This window comes from Balaenoptera borealis (genome assembly GCF_965194805.1).
Source record: "Balaenoptera borealis genome assembly, chromosome: 20".
NCBI classification, from domain to species: Eukaryota; Metazoa; Chordata; class Mammalia; order Artiodactyla; family Balaenopteridae; genus Balaenoptera; species Balaenoptera borealis.
The window spans coordinates 13,055,255-13,072,285 of NC_138879.1; the positions used below are offsets into that span (position 1 = coordinate 13,055,255).

Here is a 17,031-nt window from a genome sequence, read left to right on the forward strand (position 1 = left end):
GGATGTCTGGGGGTCCTTCTCCATTTGTAGTGTGGGTCACAGGAAGGTGTGGGGGAATGAAATGCCCTGAACTTCCTAATCTGATGGCTGGCTCATGGTTTTGGGGTTGAGTTGTTGGGGGGAGAAGAAGGGCAGAAAGCATGAAGGAAAGCATGACTTCTGCCGAGGGGCTTTTGCAGCAGAGGGCCAGAGCAGGGCTGGCGAGGTGAGGCCTTTGTCACGTGTGCTGGGAGAGGCGGTGGAACCATGGGCCACTGGCTGGGAGGTTCCACGGTGCTTTGAGTGTTGGGATGTCCTGGGCCTGTGGGTCTGAGCCCTGTGGACTGTTCTCCTGTGAGCCTGCCTCAGAGTGTCCAGGGCCCCCGGGTGGTTGATCTCCATGTGAAACACCATTGACTAAGTGTCTGGGATGGTGTTCACCCTCTTTACCTCGACTGAGAAGCTCCTTCACCAGCAGGACCTGGTGTCGGGGGACGGGGTCCAGTGCAGTCGGGCCCACGTACCTTCAGACGGTCTAAGACAGAAGCGATCTCACCTTGGCCAGTTAAATAGTATTCTTGAAGGAGAAGAAGTTCCTTAGCTGTTTTCTTAGAGTTGCTTGGCTTTAGGGTTCTTTGTTTAAGGGCTTGGATACCCAAGTCTTGCAGAGTTGAAAGTGGAGGGTAAAATTTCAGGTTGAGGAATCCAGGTTTTTGAGGTTTTGACAGGCTGCCAGCCCCACGTGTGTGAGAAGCAGGAGGGGCCCTTTCTCCTTTGTCGGCTCAGAACGAAGATGAGTATGTGGGTGCCTTACCTTTGTGTGGGATAATTCGACCTGTAACTCTTATCCTTTGGTACCTTCAGTTACACGCTGGTCATGGAAACCCGGTACGATTCTTTACTCTCCTTACGATTCCTTTCTTTGTCGTGTACAGAAACTGTTCTCTTGTTATTTCCTGGCGAGTGTCTAGAATTAAAAATCCTGGAAGATGCAATGAATTGTTTTGATAATTTATGATTTAAATTTGTAAATGTATTTGCAAATTCTAATAGAATTTTTTTTTTCTTTTTTTTAAGGCACAAATATTTAAGCATGGAAAACGTGAAGACTGTTTACCCTACGGTAAGGTTTATTTGTAAGTGAAGGTGTGTTTGTGACATGAGTTTGCCTGAATTATGATCAAATGTGTCTCCTTAACAGTTTATTCACAGGCACAAAAATCTGTGACTTGCTGTATTTGGATACTATCATAGTTCTTTTTTTTTTTTTTTTTTCGGTCTTCTTTGTGTGTGTGTGTGTGTGTGTGTGTGAATAATCTGACTGTTAGGCCTCAGGCCTCTTAGGGAGGAGTTCTGGGTTCCTGATGCCCTGACTGCCTGGTCCTGATCCTGCGGGCCTTGGGATGTAGATGAAGCCCTGAGGTTTCTGGCTCACTTCCTGGGGGCCCAGCTGCATTCTTCCCAGCACCATGGCTACATCGTTTGCCCTTTTTGCCTCATTCTCTTAATTTTAGATTGAACCTCAACTTATGAAAATCAATATAGTGATTTTCGCTGCAGGAAGGCTTACTCCCTGGAACAAAAGAAATTTCTTAGTCTATGTTTTAGAAGATTTATGAATCAGATTTAGGTAGTAGAGTCTATTTCTTGAAGTTTTCATCATGGAACATTTCATACACATACAGGAAGACTGACTGGTATAGTGATCTCTCATATTTCTATCACAAGCTTCAGGTTTTTAATTCATGGGCACTCCTGTTTCATCCATGCTCCCCCTCACCCACCACCTAGACACCCTATCATTCCACTGGCATCTGTTGCCTGTTTTTGGAAACATAACCTTGATGTCATTGTCACACCTGAGAGCATGAGCAGTCGCCATTCAGCATCGTCACACGTTGTCCTCGACGGACTCGCACACACAGACCCCAGGTCCATCTTGATTTACTATCAGTTATACCCACGCTGGTCACTGTGCGCCGTTTGGGTCTTTTGGGAAGTTACCCAGATGCCATTTCAACTTGTCTTGAACGCCCCCTCCTTGTCTCACACGAAACATGGTCCTGTGTGCTCTCCTGGCCTCCGCTTCCCCCGACGCCCTCCTCATTGCCCCAAATAGCCTTGACAGCAGGGGAGCCCGATCACATGGTTTCCCTGCTTGTAGAGACCCCCCCCCCGTTCTTGCAGCCTCATGCTCAAGCCTGTCTGCATGGTCCTCGTGGCCTGCAGCGTGTGCTCCACCCGCCAGGCACGTGCCCGCTCTCCCTGCCCAGGACGCTCTTCCCTCCCTGGGTTCCTCTACGTTCCATCTCCAGATCCGTGGTTCACAGTGAGAGGGTTGGGCAGGTCCGACTCCAGCTGCACTTAGTAAATGACATGGGGTGAAGGGGTCTTGATGAAGCAGAGCTCAAGGGGTCCAGCGTAGATGTAGGCCTTCACACTGACTGGGGTCGGGGGGCCTGTGGAAGTGTCTGGTTTTGGTGTCGTAAGTGTCAGGTGGGGTTGGTGGGTTTGGGAGATGACACAAACCCTTCCCACCAAACTGAGCGGGATGTTCTGTGTTCACAGCTGCCACCGTTCTCCAGTGCCTGGACGACTGCAGGCTCCCCGACAGCAACCAGACCCTGCTCCGGAAGCTTGGGGTGAAGCTCGTGCAGCGGCTGGGCCTGACCTTCCTGAAGCCCCAGGTGGCCAAGTGGAGGTGGGTGGACTGAATGGTGACCGTGCGGCCAGGGTGTGTCAGGAGGCTGGCGCGGGGCCAGGTGTTTCAGGTGGCTGGACACAGCGGGCTGATTGACGTGTCCTCCTGCTTTCATTTTTTTCCCAGTCTCAGGAGTGTTTCTGATTTTGAAAGGAACAGCTTTTCTTTTGGTTATTTTCTGACCCCACATCTTCCACGTAGAATCTTGAAGTGGAACTGACGACAAGGAAGGCTTGTTTCGCACTCACTGAGAGTGCCTGTCATTCAAGTGTAGGGCAGTCTCACCGGCAGGTCGCACCGTAGGGAAAGCTCCATTCTGGTCAACTCAGTCTGGGTCTTGGGCTCCTTCCTCGAGGTTTACTCAGAAAGGAGAGCTGTCTCTGCCTGTGGATGGAAACGATGTCTTAAGGGTTCTTTTGAAGTAGTGGCTCGCACGGAAACAGACTATTTACTGTGCTGGGGGTGGTACTGCATTTTAGCAGTCTTCAGTTTTATTTCAGGTATTCATATGTGTGGTTTGGGAGGAATTATTTGATTAAGTTTGTCTCCAGTTATAGGAAATTCCAGAGAAGTGTGTTATGTTTTAGTGATGTTTTACTGAAATACCTTTTGGGTGTTCTGTATACAGCTTGTTCTGTAAGTTGTTTATGAGACTCAATGTTAGTGGTTACTTTGCAGATGCTGTGGAAAATTAACATTCTGTGCTGTATTAGAGTTCCCCTGAGAAACAGAACCAATTGGTGTGTGTGTGTGTGTATAAAGAGACTTATCATAAGGAATTGGCTTATGCTTGTGGAGCTGGCAAGTCCCCAAATCTGGCAGGCTTGGAGGCCGGGAGGAGCTGATGTTTCAGCTTGAGTCTGAAGGCAGGAAGTACCCCTCTCACTGGGGGAGAGTGAGCCTGTCTGTGACCCTCAGGCCTTCAATGGATTGGGCAAGGCCCACCACACTGGGGAGAGCAACCTGCTTTACTAAGCCCACAGCTTAAATGTTAATCTCACCCAAAATCACTGTCACAGACACAACCAGAATAATGTTTGAGCAAATATCTCGGCACTGTGACCCGGTCAACTGGACACATTAAAATGAACTATCACAGGTACTCCAAGCGTTTACGTGGGAAGTAGAGTAGTTTAGCAGCCCAGTTACTTTGTTCAGTCTGTATCTCTCTGTACACTGAGTGTGACCATTAACGTGGGGGCTTCAAGTCTCCCATCTTGCTCTTTGTTTTCTCTCTCTTCCGTCTTTTTTTCATTTTATCCCCTCTGATACATTTTCTTTTTATCTTTTAGATTCATTCCCTTTTTGATTACCTTCCCCTTAGGGACAGGCAGGTAACTGGCCGCACTGCCCCTCCTGCTGTCTGGGACGCAGGCCTTCTCAGTTCCCCCTACCGGGGTGTGGCCCTTGCTCCTGCAGCAGCTGCTCACGTGTCACACGTGGCCTTTCAGTCCTTCCTGCTGGACCCACACTTCAGTGACTGCCCAGCGTTACTTGCCCTCTGGACTCTGTTTGTCTCTTGGCCTCCCAGCTGCTCTCTGATGGCGCGTCTGGGTCTCACACGCCTCACAGCTGCCTGAGGATCCAGGGAGAATTTGGGATGCCGTCTCAGCTCCCCTTCCTTCAGCGTCTATCCCCACTTAGTAGCCATCTCACTAGTCATGACTTGTTTTTTCTGCCCAGCAGGACGGCGGCTATGCTCGGGCTGTACTTTCCTGTGCTGTGGTTTAGAAAGTGCCTTTGGGAGGAAGCAGAGGGGAAGTTGGGTGCACCTGGGGCTTCCCTGCTCTGAGGGATTGTAGCCCTGCCTTGGTTGTCATCTTGTGCCTGCCAGCGGTTGGTATATACACTTTGTCTAGATTTGTGGTTAAGTCAGGAGGGAAAGTCCAGTGGCAGCCTGTCTGGTCCCTGGTTGCTGGACAATATCGAGAACTTTTCCTGTGTGGTAAAGTCCTTGTGTGTCTTCATTGGAGGAGAACAGTAACCGGGTCGACAGTCGTTGCCAAGTGCCTGCTGCTTTCTGGGAGCTTTATGATCTTGACAACAATCCTGTGGTGCCTGGTGACGTTCTCCCTGGTTCAGTTACCCCTTGCTGCTCTGATTCTGACAACAACTCTGATGTGTGTTTTTTTCCAGACCAGGCAGTTATCGGACACCAGCTGGGTGTCCTACTGTGTAACTCAGTTTTGACTCTGTCTTTGTGGAGACAGCACCAGATCCTACAGGTTAAGGGCTCAGCCCACTAGACTGTCTCCCCCTGCCTCAACACCTCTCCTGCCTCTGTCAACCCCAATTGCAAGTTGAGGTTGTCACCTGTGTTTCTGACAGTCTGGCTACAGGTTGGAGGGTTTGATAATTTGCTAGAGTGGCTCATAGAACTCAGAGAAATATTTTATTTGAGATTACTGGTTTATTATAAAAGACTATAACTCAGGAACGGCTAGGTGGAAGACATGCAGAGGGCAAGGCCTGGGGAGAGGGCACAAGGCTTCCATGCCCTCTGAGTTCACCACCCTTCCTGCTCCTCCCTGTGTTCACCAACCTGGAAGCTCTCCTAACCCACTCCTTTTTTTTTTTTTTGGCCTGGCCATGTGGCATGCGGGATCTTAGTTCCCAGACCAAGGATCAAACCTGCGCCCCCTGCAGTGGAAGCTCGGAGTCTTAACCACTGGACCTCCAGGGAAGTCTTCCTGTTGGGTTTTATTGGAGGCCTCATTGCATAGTCAGGGTTGATTAAGTCACTGGCCATTGGCAGTTGATTGAACCTCCATCTTGGGAACTGCCCACACCGTCCTTGTTTCACGGAATCTGAGGCCTCAAGGCCACAGCTAAACAGTGTCTGAGTTGGCTCTGTCTCCGAAGCCCCAGTTATCTGGAACTGGACTTGGCCTTAGGCTGCGGCCCCCAATAATCATGCTGTAACTCGACCTGTCACCTTTTATGCCCCAGGCCCTGTCCTGAGATGGGGCTGCCCCAGAGTCAGGCCCAAGCGTGCCTGTCCCGCTTCTAGGAGGGGAGGCGTTCCTGGGCCTTTCTCTGCACAGGGCTTGGTCTGAGTGCTTTGTGCACATCCTCCCACCTGGCCTCGTTGCAGCCCTCTGGGTGGGGCCTCATTTTACAGATGGGAAACTGAGGCAAGCAGAGGTTCAGGGGCTGTGCAGTCAGACAGCTGAGCTGGCCTGTGCTGCTGGCCCCTTCGTGGTGCTGTGGGAGATGATGCTGGTGGCCTCAGCAGGTGGGGCGGGGGGTGTGGGCGGCAGGAAGTGGTGAGAGCCTTTCAGGAGGCAGGATCTGTGGGAGCTGGCATGGACCAGCTGTGGCCCCTGGTGTGGAAGGCGGTGTCTGGCCCGGAGGCAGGGGGTGGGGCTCTGCTCAGGTGGGACCTGGAGGCAGAGCCTGTGGAAATAAGGCCAAGGCCATTGGGTTCAAACGCGCCCTCCCTGCCATTTCTGTTGGGTGCATTCTTTTTTTTAAAAAATAATTTTTAAAAAAAAAATTTATTTATTTTTATTTATTTATTTTTGGCTGCGTTGGGTCTTCGTTGCTGCGCGCGGGCTTTCTCTAGTTGCGGCGAGCGGGGGCTGCTCTTTGTTGAGGTGCGCGGGCTTCTCATTGCAGTGGCTTCTCTTGTTGTGGAGCACGGGCCCTAAGCACACAGGCTTTAGTGGTTGTGGCTCACGGGCTCTAGAGCGCAGGCTCCAGTAGTTGTGGCTTACAGGCTCTAGAGCACAGGCTCAGTAGTTGTGGCTCATGGGCTTAGTTGCTCCACGGCATGTGGGATCTTCCCGGACCAGGGCTCGAACCCGTGTCCCCTGCATTGGCAGGCAGATTCTTAACCACTGTGCTACCAGGGAAGCCCTGTTGGGTGCATTCTTGTTGTCACGCTTTGCCACCTGCCTTTCTGCTAAGAAAGCTTTCCGACACGTGAGGGTTTCTGAGTCATCCAGAAGGTGAATCTATGTTCTGTGGCTAAGATGAGGTTGTTGTCTTCCTTGACAATCCATGCTGGTTACAGTTACTGCTCAGTTTCCTTCCTGTCCATCCTGTACCTGTAAAGCACATGGAATTTTCACAGTGACACTAAATTGTTGAATTCAGTCATCAGGATCTTCTAGCTCCAAGTTGTCGCAGCAGGTCTGAGGTGTGTTTGTTTGCTCCTTGCAGGTACCAGCGTGGCTGCCGCTCCTTGATTGCGAGCCTGCAGCTCGGCGTCCAGAGTCCTAGAGATCCAGGGATACAGGCCGAGACCCCTGACAGCGACGGAGAGGACGACGTCCCCGAGGAGGTGGAGAGCGTGATAGGTGAGTGGGGGCCACCTCATCTCGGCCTGCAGGGGACCTGGCCCCACCTCTGGTCTTTGCAGGGTGGGAGGTGAGGCTGGGGCTGTGTGCATCTGCTGTCTCCCCCGCCCCCCGTTGCGGCCCTAGACTGCCCTGGTCGCAGTGCGCCGTGCAGCTCCGCAGGCTCCGTCCTGCCTCCGCCATCAGGCTTCCTGTGCTGCCATGTGCCCTCCACCAGGGCTTCCACTGACCGGCTTGCAAGGCCTGTACTGCTTGGGAGCCCTCTGTGCGGCCTTTCCTAGCGGCTGACCATTTCTAAGACCCTGTCCCTAGGAGGGCTGCTCTCTGCAGCCTCTGGCAGAGGCTGTTTTCTCTGGGAAGCCTCCCTCATCGGCCTCTGGCCTTCCTCGCTGGTGCTCTCTGCCCAGTGACTGTTAGGAGCTAGGACAGAAATTGCCCTTCAGTGATGATTTAAAGACACACAGAAGGAAATGTTCTTTTATTGTGATTAGAATTGAGATTCTTCATTTAATTGCCTTTATGGCACTGTTTTGAGTGATGTGCAGGGTGGATTACCTTAAAGCTGGGAACTGAGAGCTCATCTAGAACTCTGGGTGGTTCCGTGGGGCTCACAGACCGGCCTTCCTGTGCTCTTCCAGAGCAGCTGCTGATTGGGCTGAAGGACAAGGACACGATCGTGCGGTGGTCTGCGGCCAAAGGGTAGGTGACTGCACTTGATTGGGGGGCTGGGCTGGGGGCTCACAGCTTAGGCCCAAGATGCCTGCAGGTCTCCTGAGTCTTCTTAATCATTCCGTACTTCCTGTGGAATTGGAGGGCTGCGAACAGCTCCGAGAGTTTTAAAAGGTAGAATGATTTTTTTCCTAATTTACATTTACTGCTTTTTGTTCTGATTTTCAAGAAAATCACTGAGGTTGGTCAGTGGCTTCTTCATTTTCTTGCCCTTCTGGCTGGAATGAGCACATTTGCCTTTTTTACCTTCAGGTGTTCCTTTCCTTGCTCCTCACGTCCTCGCTGCCACGACCCCCACCTCCTGCCTCCGCAGCCAGGGGCGGCCCCCCATGTAGGCAGCGGATGCTGCACGGCCTCACTGGATTCCAGAGCCCCCAGGAGGGGCTGGCATCCCCCTCTGCTACGCCTGAGGGAACAGCCAACACAGGCGCCCGGGCGCACCCGGTGGGGCCAGGGCGGGTTAGGGGGCAGAGTACAAAGGAGATGTTGTGGAGAAAAGGAAAATGGGTGAAGGTGCCCGTGGGCCCTCCCCACAGAGGTTCCGGGTGTCTGTGCCAATCCACTCACATAGCGAATGCCGGGGTGAGGAGACTCACACGGGGGCTTTGGCCAGCCTCGGAGCCCAAAGTCTTGTCTGCTTGGAGTACGATGGGCTGGGAGGGTGGGCCTTTCTGGGGCGCCGCTGGCCGGGACCCAGCCTGGGCAGTGACCTGATGGGAGCCGGCCCGGTTGGCATGCAGCATGGGATGGACCTTGGTGGCCTGAGCTGGGAGCCGTTGACTGTCTGAGAAGTGCACCTGCCCTGTGGGCTCCCTTTGCCTTGGTCCCCCAGATGCCTGTCCTGCCTCTGTATGTCAGTGTGATGGGCTCCCTGATGGGGCAGGTGGCCTTTATGGAGCAGAATCAGCCTCTTTGCCATCCTCTGGAGAGAAGGACAATCACTCGGGACGTTCCTAGCGTAGCGTGTGCCCTCGACGGGCTGGTGATGCTGACAGCTGCTGACGTTGCTTCTCCTTTTCAGAATCGGTAGGTTGGCTGGAAGACTTCCCAAAGAGCTGGCGGATGATGTGGCCGGGTCTGTGCTGGACTGTTTCAGGTATGTGGGGAGATTAGAGGGGTAGATGTGTTTCTGGGTAAGAGCAGTGGCTTTTCTTTCCTTACTTCCTCCTACGTTTTCTTTCAGTTGAGCTAGTTATCAGATTCTCTGAAGTCATTTCTTTTCCTTTTGAAGTTACATTTGAGGACTCTAGTTATTTCTGATATATTTCTTGTGTGTGTGTGTGTGTGTGTGTGTGTGTGTGTGTGTGTGTGTGTTCCCCTAATACGTCTTTTTTTTTTTTAAATTGGGATATAGTTGTTTCACAATGTTGTGTTAGTTTCTACTGTACAGTGAAGTGGAGCTCCCTGTGCTATACATTAGTTGTCTGTTTTATACATATTAGTATATATGTTAATCCTAATCTCCCAATTCATCCCACCCTGCTATATTTCTTTTGTCAGCTTAGACTCCATTACATTTAAAAACCTTAAGGAGAAAGAAGTCAGTTTTACGCGTGTCCACACACAGAAACGTATCCTTCAAGGAAACTTGTTTTCATTGGAATGAAACCAGGGCTGCCCTGTGCGAGAGAGTTTTCTGTGATGACGGCCTGTTCTGGATCTGGGGCTGTTGAGATCTTAAAAGAGGCTAGTGTGACTGAGGTCTGAATTCCAAATTTTATTTAATTTCATCAGATTTAAATCTAATATCCACATGTGCCAATGGTTGTGCTGCATCTGTCCTCACCTCTCAGGGGATCCTGGGGACCCTCGGCCTGCCCGAGGTGCAGGTGTGGGCCAGGAGGTGCAGGTGGCAGGTGTGGGAGTTTGAGCCTGGGGCCTGCAGGCCAGGGGCAAAGGGCAGAGCCCCGAGCAGTGCAGGTGGGCTGGGGGAGGCCCCGTTAGTGCAGCTGCTCCCCAGGACTCTTGCCCTGCTTGCCCCTTGGTTTCAGAAGCAGGTGATTTGAGAATGGGTGTTGTGTTCGGCCCCCAGTTGTGGTCCCACCCTTGTCAGCCAGTTGCTTCTCTTCTCGGGGCCCCCATGCATGTGAGAGCTGTGCTGTTGGAGTTCATGGGCACTCAGGCCTCGGTCACCAAGCCGGCCCACGGGGTCCCAGGGGCGCGGCTCCTCCTGCCCTGGGCCCTGAGCCTGCTTGGTGAGGTTTAAGGACTGCAGGAGACAGTCTCACACTACTGTTTCAGAGTAATGTTGCGTGTGTGGCCACTATGTCTTCCTGTGGCAGAAGACATGTGCTCCTTCGCGGGACCCTGTAGAACCGTGGGTCTGCATGATGACTCTGCTGGCTTGTTGTAGGGTGTCTTCCTGGAGTTCTTTTTTGGGGGCTTGCTGATGGGCATGAGATGACGCGGGCACCCCACTGGTCCCGGGCGAAGAGGTGTGGGTTCAGGGCAACCAGGGGCGTGGGGGGTTTGGGAGGATGGAGGAGCCAGGGCCTCCAGCCTTTCCTCCCAACCTGTTCCCCTGGGGAGGCTGTCTGCCTCAGGCGCTTCTCTTTCCTCTTTCCTTCCTTGGAGTGTTTCCGCACAGCACTCTAGCTGTTTGAAGCCGTCTTTGTCCAGCCTTCCTTCTTCTGCTCTTTCTGCAGTCTCCCCTCCCACGCGCTCCTCGGTCCTCTCCGTCCAGCTCTCAAACCCCGTCACTTCTCTAGCCGCTGTGCCTCTGCCTCAAGGGCTGTGAGCCCTTCACCCCAACGTGTCTCCCGTGAACGCTAACATCTTTTCTCCCAAAACATGCTTCTCTGGTCAGATGTATGTTCCTTTCTCTCGGCCTGCAACCTTAGTCCAGTTTCACTCGTCCTAGTTAATCTCCAGACGCTGCTTTGCCTTTATTTTGTCGTTTTAATGAATTCCTCTGATCTTTGTGTCTGGGTTGTGGAGAGTAGAAATGGTCTCACTGCTCCAGATTCCCAAGGCCAGAAGACCAACGCAACATTGAGGGAAGGGGCCTGAGTGGGCCCTCGGGGAGGCAGTCTTTCCCTGGACAGGACCGCACACAATGGGCGTGAAACTCCTGATTGCAGAACAGGCCGTAGAAAGGAGTCAGCGCAGATGGGGAGAAGCAGGGACCAACTGGGCTGGGATGTGAGTTTGGCAGGGTGGCCGGGCTGGCTGGCGACGCAGCACAGAGGCCGCTCTGGTCTCCTCCCTCCTTTTGTCTCCTCCTGGGGTATGTGGTGAGCCGCCAGCCATTTCTGCAGTGGGTCAGAAATAGGACATTAATTCCCTCACATGTAAGAACACCCGACTCCTGGGACTGTTACCTCGCTCCCTGCCCTGTTTCTGGGCCAGATTATGTGGCTGGGGCCTCCCACTGAGCCCCACAGGACCTCCTCTGGCCCTCTGCTCCCCTCCCAGGTCCCGCCCCAGAATGTGCAGGTGCCCTTCAGTACCTGCACTCCCCCACCCCTCCCACCACTTAGAAAACCACGCGTTAGCCCCTTGATGGCCTCAGGACAGGATCCCAGAGATGGTGCCCAGACCCACCACCAGTCCAGGGTGGGTGCAAGCAGCCTGCCCCGGGAGGCCTTGCCGGGTCCTCTGTGTCTGCCATCTGCACTAAGCCTGCGGGGGTCCCTAGTCAGCAGACGGGCCTCAGCCCTGCGGCCTGGGTCCTGGGTGTGCCATGGTGGTGCTGCTGTGGCCGCAGGAGCAGCCCTGTCTCAGCAGGAAGTGCTCTTCACGGCTCCTTCCCAGGCTTTTCCTTGAGTTCTAGTGCTGTTTTGCAGTTAAAAGTTCAGAAGGAGATGAAGGTGATGGGGTGTCCCCCTCTGCTCTGCACCCTGCACGCACTGTCCCCCTTTTTCCGTGTCCTTCTAGGGACAGTGGGTATGAGGTGGCTGGAAGGATAAGAACTTCTTCTCCGCTCATCCCACACCCTCCACGCTGCCCCACTCTGCTCTTCCAGGTGGTCCTCATTGGGTGCCCTTGCCGATGTGAGGCCAGTGGCCCCGAGCCCGTCTTGGCTTCTCTCTCTCCCGAACCTGCTGTCTCGGCCCTTCTGTTTGCTGTTGTCTCCACTCCTCTGAGACCCTGGGCCTTCCCATGGTTGTCTGGGGCTTGGCTCTGGGGCAGGAGCTCGCCCTCAGGCACTGGGCGGTCTGGCGGTACTCGGTACTCTGCGTCCATCCCCGCTGTGCAGGTTGGGCCTTGGAGAGGGTCCACGTCCTCCTGGAGCGGGCAGAGCAGAGGCAGCAGTGCGGGCAGGACGCCATGGTCCTCCTCGGTCTCCCTTGGGCCACAGGCATTTTACAGCCTGACACAAGGTCCTGCACTGTCCACAGCTATTGACAAGCGACAGCACACACAACGTTTAGTTGAGAAACAAAGGCGTGACTGGCGATTGTTTTAGTGATAATTGAGTCATCATACTGCTGACCTTTTATCAGGTTCTTCCAAATGTTATTAAATCTTTTATGGAAAGCATAAAGCACTTCTCTCCAACTAAAATCCTGAAGTACACAAAGTACAATATTAAATTGTGGAAACGGTCATATAGTCTTTGGGACAGACATTTAATAAACATCTGGAACTTAAGAAAGTTATAGTTGGAATTGAGTCACTGGTTGCTGGCGAGGTCCAGGGCAGCTTTTGTGTCTGTCTTGGTCAGCGTGTCTCCGCAGAGCCCAGAGCAGGGCCTGGCACGTGGGAGACACTGCTAAGTGTATTTTGAGTGAAAAGATAAGCCTAGTTTCTATCCTATCTGAGTATTCTTGTGTTTGTTGCCAGCCAGTGATGCAATTTATTTGGTTTTCCTAAACATTTCTTTGCCATCAAATTAATTTATTCAGAATTGGAGAGAGTCCTATAATTTCTCTGGTGTTTTGGGTGAAGTATATTTCCATGTTTATTTTGGCAGCCAAGCGTGGAAACTCTCAGAACAGTTATTGATGTAAGAAACAGTTATTGATGTAAGAAAGAGTTATTCTCGCTAGTTATAATGCCAGAGCTGCACCTTTAAACATGAGAGCTTCCAAACCACTTCAGGAAAGTTTTATTAAATACGAAATTTTGCTTATGAGTTGACTGGCTTTTCAATTGTTTATTGAAAGTCTTTTTCAAACAGTACAAAAAAAGTTCTGTATATGCCGTTTTATTCTAATTTACTAATCTCAATATTCATCATTGAAGCCAGCAGGGGATCCATGAAAAGGGGGTCTCCTTGCCCTTCCTGCTAACATTTTCCTAACCTTCATTTGGTGCAGTCACTGTGTTGGGAGCCCAGCATTTCTTGAGCGGCGCAACTGCTTAAACGGCTGAGAGAGCTAGCTGATCTGGCCCAAAGGTGCAGTGGGCACGTGTGTGGGCTGCTCTCCCTGGGGCGTGTGAGGCTGACCCAGGATTTTTACTCATTCTCCAGAGATCTGAACATGGCTGTTATCTTCAGTTGATTTGGAGTACTTTATGTCGTTACCGACCGATATTTTATAAACTCACTCAGGGTTTTAGTGAGGCTTTTGGCCCAGGGGGTGGACTTTCACTCTGGGCTCTGGGGGGCATCGTGCTGGGTCTCAGGTTCTTTGTGCTTTCAGTTTCCAGGAGACAGACAATGCCTGGCATGGCGGGTGTCTGGCGCTGGCGGAACTGAGCAGACGAGGCCTGTTGCTCCCTTCCCGACTCCCGGACGGTGAGTATGAAGCTCAGTTTTGTGTGGTCAAGACCATTTGTGCATGTCGAGGTGCTTCATCCGGCCCCCTCCCCGGTGTGGCCAGCTGTCAGCACACACCACGCCTCTGCCCTCCCTGACCATCATGAGTGTTGCAGGAGAGAGCCCTCCAGACCTGTGCTCTCAGCCTTCTTTCTTATGTTGGCCTTTCTGATTCCCGATGCCTCTTCCCCGCTGTGAAATTTTAATAGCACATGTACACTGTAGGTCTGGATTTGGAGGGCCGCGAGCTGTTGCGATGTCTGAGATTGTCTTGTCCCCCAGAACCAGTTTCACCCTCATGAGGGTGCTATCGCCTGTTAAGAATGTGTGCACTGCCGCCGCGTTTAGCCCCTGGAGTGACATCATGGTTCTTGGGAACAAGGCTCACGCGAGTGAGGGGCTGGGGAGGAAGCTCGGCAGTGGGCCTGAGCAGGGGCACAGTGCGGCTGGTGCAGATGGGCCACCGAACTCCAGGCCTGCGCATGCCAGCTCTCGGGCCCGGCCGCATGGGGGCGCTTGTCTGTGGTGGATGGGGACTGTCCCTGGGAGCGGCCCGCTGTGCCTCTGTGGACAGAAGGGAGGGATGCCTGTGAAGGATGGAGAGGGCCCTGTGCGGGAGTGTGTCACCACAGACACCGTGTACCCCGAGGGCGACTTCTGTCCGGAACAAGGACATCTGTGCAAAGAAGGGTGCAGCTCAGCAGCTGAGCTGTGGGGGTGTTTCAGGTGCTGGCTGTGTGCTTGGCGTTGTGAAGCACAAGCAGGGCAGAGGACCCTCGGTTTCTATGGGCTCTTTCTGCTTATTCTTGTAGCAGCTTTACTGAGATACGATTTTTTAAAAAATGTTTATTTGGTTGTGCTAGGTCTTAGTTGTGGCCCGTGGGCTCCTTAGTTGTGGCTCCAGGGCTCGTTAGTTGTGGCATGTGGGCTCCCCAGTTGTGGCATGCGAACTCTTAGCTGCAGCATGCATGTGGGATCTAGTTCCCTGACCAGGGATTGAACCCGGGCCCCCTGCATTGGGAGCGCGGGGTCTTACCCACTGCGCCGCCAGGGAAGTCCCTGAGATATGATTTATATACCATAAAGTTCACCCATTTAAAGTGTTCAGTTCAGTGGTTTATAGTATATTTACAGAGTTGTGCAACCACCATCTTAATCTAATCTCATTTTCCCTCAAAGAAACCCTATACTCAGGAAAAGTCATTCCCCATTTTCCCTCAACACCACCAGCCCCAGACAACCACTGATCTTTTTCTGTCTCTATAACTTTGCCTTTTCTGGGCACTTTATATAAATGGAATCTCCGGTAGTGGTCTTTCGTGTCTGACCTCTTTCACTTAGTGTAATGTTTTTAACATTCATCCCTACTGCACCACGTAGCAGTAGTACTTCATTCCTTTTTATGGCTGAGTAATATTCCATTGTATGGACACACATTTGTTTTATCCCGTCATCGTTGATGGACATTTGGGTTTTCACCTTTGGTGATTATGAATAATGCTGCCCTGGACATTTGTATACAAGTTTTTGTGTGGACATGTGATTTGAGTTCTCTTGGGTATAGACCTACGAGTGGAATTGCTGGATCACATGCTAAATCTGTCTTGAACTTTTTGAGGAACTGCAAACCCTTTTCCAAAATGGTTGTACCACTTTACATTCCTCCAGCTGCATATGAGGGTTCCAATTTCCGCCCATCCTCTCCAACACTTGTTTTTCTGTTTTTTTTTTTTTTTTTTTGAAAATAACCATCCTAGTGGGTGTAAAGTGGTATCTTACTGTGGTTTTGATTTGCATCTCCCTACCGACTAATGGTGTTGAGCATCTTTTCATGTGCTTCTTGGCCATTTGGATATGTTCATTGGTGAGATGTCTATTCACGTCCTTTGCTAATTTAAAAAATTGGGTTATTTGTCTTTTTATTGTTATGAGTTCTTTACAGATACGTCTGTTATCAGATGTATGATTTGTGGATATTTTCTCTCCTCTGTGGTTGTCTTGTCACTTTCTCAGTGGTATTGTTTGATGCACCGAAGTTGTAAGTTTTAAGTCTGGTTATCAGTCTTCTCTTTTGTTGCTTGTGCCCCTGGTGTCATATCTAAGTCATTGCCTACCCCAAGGCCACGGAGATGTACTACTGTGCTTTTATTTACTCTTGTTCCATCCTAAGTGACTTACACATTTATTTGTGAAAATAGATGTGTGTGGGTGTGTGGGTATGTGAGGGTGTGGTGGGTCAAGATGAAGTCTCCGCCTGTGTGGTGCCGACTCCAGTTTAACTTGAAGGAGACCAAAGCCCTCTCTCTGCTTTTCATGCCTGAGACCCGCTGGCATGTGTGTGTCTGTCGTATCTCATGATGTCAGCAGTGTCCACCGACCACAAGCAGCCAGAATGAGAGTGTTGTTGTAGATGAAAAGTGTCAAGCTGTGGCCAAAAAACTGAGATGTCACATATGATGAGTTGGCCCATGATCTTCACTTGAGTGGCTGGCCGCCTCTTGCCTGTGGTGCCCTCCACATGGGTTGAGCCTCTCTGCAGACCTTTTGCGTGGCCGGTGGGTTGTGGAGCTGCGCTGTCTCCTGCCTGGGAGGGGTCGTGCAGGCGACAGTGGTCTTGTCCTGGAGTAGGCGCCAGAGGTGATGGGTCTAACACTTACCGTTCATTTTTCTTTACTCTCTTTTCTCCTGCTCCTCAGACTGGATAGTTTGGATTGCCCTGTCTTCAGGTTCTCTGGTCCTTCCTTCTGCCTGCTCAGATCTGCTGTTGTTCTCCTTCCTCAGCTGAATTTTTCATTTCAGTTACTCTATTTTCAGTTCTGGAATTTCTTTGTGGTCTCTATTATAGTCTGTCTCTTTATTGACATTCTCTGTTTGTTCAGACATTGTTCTCTTGTTTCCTTTAGCTCTTGGAGCTTATTTGAGATAATTGATTTAGGGTATTTGTCTTGTAAGACACTGTCTAGCCTTCCTCAGGGGTGGTTTCTGTCAATTTCTTTTTCTTCCTGTGAATGGACCATAGTTTTCTGTTTCTTTGTGTGCCTTGTTATTTTTTGGTTGAAAACTGGACATTCTGACATATTATTATGTGATAACTCCAGGAAACCAGGTTCTCCTCCCTTGCCAGCAGTTTGCTGCTGTTGCTGTTGAAGACTGTTAGTCACCTGTTTATTTAGTGACTTTTTCCAGACTTTTTTTTTTTGCAACGACTGTATTCCCTGTTATGTTTGGTCACTGAAGTCTCTGTTCTGTTATCTTAGCATTTAGCCAGTGACCTAACAGAGGTTTCTTTTTCTTTTTTTCCTTTGGCTGCATTGGGTCTTTGTTGCTGTGCGTGGGCTTTCTCTAGTTGCGGCGGGCGGGGGCTACTGTTTATTGTGGTGTGCAGGCTTCTCATTGTGGTGGCTTCTTTCATTGTGGAGCATGGGCTCTAGGTGCGTGGGCTTTGGTAGTTGCGGCACACAGGCTCAGTAGTTGCAGCATGAGGGCCCTAGAGTGCGCAGGCTTCCATAGATGTGGTATGTGGGCTCAGTAGTTGGGGCATGCGGGCTTCAGTCGTTGTGGCACGTGGGCTCAGTAGTTGTGGCTCGTGGGCTTAGTTGCTCTGCGGCATGTGGGAT

General features: G+C 51.4%; 1 protein-coding gene and 1 long non-coding RNA gene across 2 annotated transcripts in view; one reads left to right on the forward strand and one right to left on the reverse strand.

Annotated features, from left to right (window-relative positions):
- TBCD (tubulin folding cofactor D) overlaps nucleotides 1-17,031 on the forward strand; it is a 174,335-nt gene that overhangs the window by 44,713 nt on the left and 112,591 nt on the right. Inside the window, exons 8-13 of the mRNA XM_082374178.1 lie at nucleotides 1,057-1,102; nucleotides 2,548-2,680; nucleotides 6,845-6,981; nucleotides 7,620-7,680; nucleotides 8,732-8,806; nucleotides 13,299-13,393. Coding sequence (XP_082230304.1) covers nucleotides 1,057-1,102; nucleotides 2,548-2,680; nucleotides 6,845-6,981; nucleotides 7,620-7,680; nucleotides 8,732-8,806; nucleotides 13,299-13,393 — 547 coding nt within the window. The remainder of the gene's footprint in view (nucleotides 1-1,056; nucleotides 1,103-2,547; nucleotides 2,681-6,844; nucleotides 6,982-7,619; nucleotides 7,681-8,731; nucleotides 8,807-13,298; nucleotides 13,394-17,031) is intronic.
- LOC309619253 lies at nucleotides 9,024-13,292 on the reverse strand. Its single transcript, XR_014238832.1, has 2 exons — nucleotides 11,254-13,292; nucleotides 9,024-10,961 (listed from the first exon to the last, which is right to left on the reverse strand). It is a non-coding gene; the product is annotated as an uncharacterized lncRNA (long non-coding RNA).